Raw genomic sequence first — 3,975 nt, 5'->3', positions numbered from 1 at the left:
CTTAAATACCTAACAGATAACAACAATTTGTATTTCATACAATGATTGCGCACCATAATATATACTCCAGTATACTATTAAAAAAAAAACTTATAATCTGTGTATCACAAATTAAGTGCCTATGGTCATTATTCTGCTGCTCTCCTTATACAACCAGTTGCACAAAGATATTGTGCAAACAATTAATAGGAATAAATTACTTCTGTCAGTCGAAATTAAATTTCCTTCACAGTGCTAAATACATGCAATATAAAAGTAAAATGTACATAAAAATATTTTAACCAATATTTTCCTACATGGCATAGGCCCCTACCTTACATCAACAGATATTTTTTAAAATAAATTTAACTAGCAGCTGTCAAAAACAAGGAAGCATGTATACCAGTATATATATTCCCATTTACAAATGTGATTATCTGTTATGTAGCAATAACTGTCAATTGAAAAAAATTACTGATTAAATAAAAGGCATACACAGTTCAATATTTAATTTCCTCTTGCTTGACTAAATGAAATTATTCAGCAGATTGTCTATATATCTAAAGGCACAGATAAATGCAACTGCTAACATACATCACAGCTTCTCAGAAAATTGATGGAAACAGTTAACAGAACTATGCTACAGTACAAGTGTCACGTTCTAAGTTTCAATGAAAATGACTTAACATAGTCTTTGAAAGTTTTCATATCAGACTTTAAGGCACAGCAGTATTCCTCTGCAAACTGCGGCGGTATCTGAAGAGACGGGAGATATTCATTTTGCAAATACTTTACCAATTCATCACCCCTCTTGTCTAGAACAGCTTTCAAACATGATGCACTTTCTGCTAGTGCTACAACCGTCTGGGCATCAGATAAATCGAAAGTGTTTCTCAATGGTGCCAAAATACATGCAGGAACTATGTTTTTAAATATAAAGTCATTAAAGTCACCAGGTAACTCTTTGCCTCCCGCAAGTTCAACTAGTTTCTTCAGTATTGAGAAACATGTCTTTTGCGCCACAGGGTCTGGAAAATCCACAGCACCCTGGATGACACTCATGAGTACCTGCTCAACGAATGTACTTTCCAGGAAACTAAACACTTCTGTGACATTACTTTGAAAGATTGCTGCAATCAACTGAAAATAACTTCTCCTTAACAACTGCTTTTCTCGCTTTGCCTCTTCATCATTTTCTTCCACAGGAATTGAAAGACAAGAAAACACAGCATTTACTATTGGTACAAGTGCCTGTTGCAAGAAAGGTAATATGTTTTTCTTGAATTTTGCAATAATCTGCACAATAAGGGGGACATACTCTTTTACACTTGTGATGTCACTTTGTTTCAACAATCCTTCAGAAGCCTGTGGAACAAATGGTAGTATTTCGTCTTCCAAACAAACCACCATTCTATGCAAGAATTGACGGAGACTGCTGTGTAACACCGCTGCTTGATTCGGAATCAATAAGCACCCAAGGAATACCTTTAAAGCTTGTACAAATACATCTACACAATTGCAAGATTTCATAGTTTGTTTACTACTAAAAGCTTTGCTCATACGACTTGTCACAGCCATTGAATGACACATACATTTAGCAATTACTTCTTGCCGTTGATCATCTCTCTCCTTCATCAATTCTGCCACCATGCTGTTGTATTTCTCAAGTATTGGAAACAACACCTCCTGGAATGCGAGAGCCTTCTGTTCTGAAGGGTAGTCAGCTGATACTATCAAAACTGATGTTGCTTCATACAAAAACAGCTGATCATCTTCACTGACCCATTCTTGAGAGATGCCACTCCCAGGTATTGGGATGAGAAGATAGTCCTGTAATGACTGCAGGACACTTGTTGCAAGTGGAGATGTAATGCTAGACTTCAGACTTTTAACAAGTCTTGAAAATAAATATGCTGAACGGCTCCGAATTTTGCTACTCTTATTTCTCATGCCTCTGCAGTCCAGGAATGTCAAAAACAGATCTGGAAGATGTTCAGGAGATGTTATAAAAAATTTGTCATATCTAACAACAGTCTCCAAATACTGGAGCGTAACTGCTGGGTGCGGATGGGAGCTGACACCACTTGTCACAAGGGAAGTCATCATAGCATGCATAGCTGAGACTTTGGCTTGATCACCAGAAAAATGATTTCCTCCCACTGCAGGAATGGCTTCCCCAATAAAGTAAAATAACGATATAGCAACTTCCACGTCTTGGAAACTAGACTCCTGCCAATGCCAAACAACATGGTCTACATACTTCTTGACAAAATCAATTACTAGTTCTTTATTAACACCAGCAATGTTTTCCAAGAGAACTTTCAGCTGCTTCCTATAATCTTGAAATGTCGCCTCATCTTCGCCATCAGTTTCAAAGTCATATGACTCATCAAACTTCATTTTATGGGCGATTGTCAACAACATGGTTTCTAAGACTTGTAGTTGTTCCGCCGTAATTAATTTACCTTTCAACATATGTATATATTCCCTGCTGAATTCAAATACAGCTGCAGATACTTCATCATAATCATTCTTAAGAAATTCTAACATGTATCGAACTTTTCCTTCAACTGCACACTGTAGAAGCTTCGCCTGTTCTGCAGCACCTTCTTTTAGGAGCTTGTTGTATCCTTCCATCAATGTAATGCCTATGCCATTTATCAAACGACCAATTTTACTTGTGTAATCTGTTTCATCTTCCTTAAGAGGAGTTAAAATACCCTGCTTTTCCAAAATAGAGAACAGTGATTCCACCAACCTCAACTTTTCAAGAGGATCCATTCCTTTAGCAATAATGTAATATAGGCAATCCACAGCTGCCTCACGAGCAACGACGGAAGATGTCAAGTGAATTATCTGATTTATAAAATGATCATTGGCTACCAGGGTAATATCAATCCAAGAAACATAGGCACCCAAAACTTCTAAACACTGAACAACGATATCCGGATGACTTATTTCATATGTTTTCAGGATTTGAAACCATGTGTCCACCAATTTTGGAATGCATGAAACTCTCATTGTGTCCTTTATTTTTGCGTTCCTTTCTGATTCTGCCTGTGTCCGCAGTACTTCCCTATCTGCAACATCCACGTCGATAGCTTTCAACACTCTCAAATAATTGTCAACAGCTTGATGTCCAAGGTTCAATGTTGCAATCAAGTCATCAAAGAAATTAGGCCATCTATGTGGATAATCACGTACAAATATCATGGAAAATATCTGAGCGGCTTTGTTTAAAATAAAAGGTGGCTCCGTCTGTGCTTGGGGCATACATCTAAGTTCTATCCACTGTCTGAAGAATTGTCTGACCTGTTGCTGTTCAGAAGGACCAGCTGAATCGTAACGTGTTTTAACATAATGTTCTACGATTTGAAACCCAAAAAATTGCAAATAATTATCTTGATTCGCTTCACTTCCCAATGCATTCAAACACATTTGCCATCCCCATTCCGAGTTTTTTAATTCTTCGAGATAAACGTACGCTCTTTGTCGAGCAACTGGATCTTCTTGTTGGCTTACACTTCTCACGACGTCTTCACCCAGCAACGTAACAAAAGAACCAGCCATAATTTGTCTCACATAAACACTACATAACCAAACATAATCCACGTTGTCTCACAATAAAACAAACATCCATGAAAACTGCCAAAGATCAGCTTGTTATTCGGTTCATATCATAGACAATATAATATTAGGAAGCAAGCTGTGCAAAGAAGTCATGAAAGCAGACCTTGCAAATCTAACGTCCTTGGGATATTCATCGGGATGTTACGGATTGTTATCGATGAGAGAGTCCTAATTTGACGGAGCGTATTTTAATAGCTGCAAAAAATTGCCACGTGTAATACATATGGATGATGCCTCCGATATCACGTACTAGTTACTAACATATTTTCGTGAAGTACGCCTCCAGCCAATTCAACAAGACTGAGCTTAAGCCCGATCCACACGCAACGCATCTGCGCAGACATCGGCGCAGATGTCTGTACATGC

General features: G+C 37.8%; 1 protein-coding gene across 1 annotated transcript; it reads right to left on the bottom strand.

Annotated features, from left to right (window-relative positions):
* Positions 1-553: 553 nt before the first annotated feature.
* On the bottom strand, positions 554-3,568 carry LOC126481057 (exportin-T-like). The gene has a single exon (XM_050104541.1). It carries the CDS (start codon positions 3,547-3,549, stop codon positions 634-636), a length of 2,916 nt encoding a protein of 971 aa, XP_049960498.1. The 5' UTR covers positions 3,550-3,568; the 3' UTR covers positions 554-633.
* Positions 3,569-3,975: the final 407 nt, after the last annotated feature.

This window comes from Schistocerca serialis, chromosome 5, assembly GCF_023864345.2.
Source record: "Schistocerca serialis cubense isolate TAMUIC-IGC-003099 chromosome 5, iqSchSeri2.2, whole genome shotgun sequence".
NCBI classification, from domain to species: Eukaryota; Metazoa; Arthropoda; class Insecta; order Orthoptera; family Acrididae; genus Schistocerca; species Schistocerca serialis.
The sequence above is the reverse complement of the archived record's forward strand: the minus strand, read 5'-3'. Positions and strand labels throughout refer to the sequence as shown.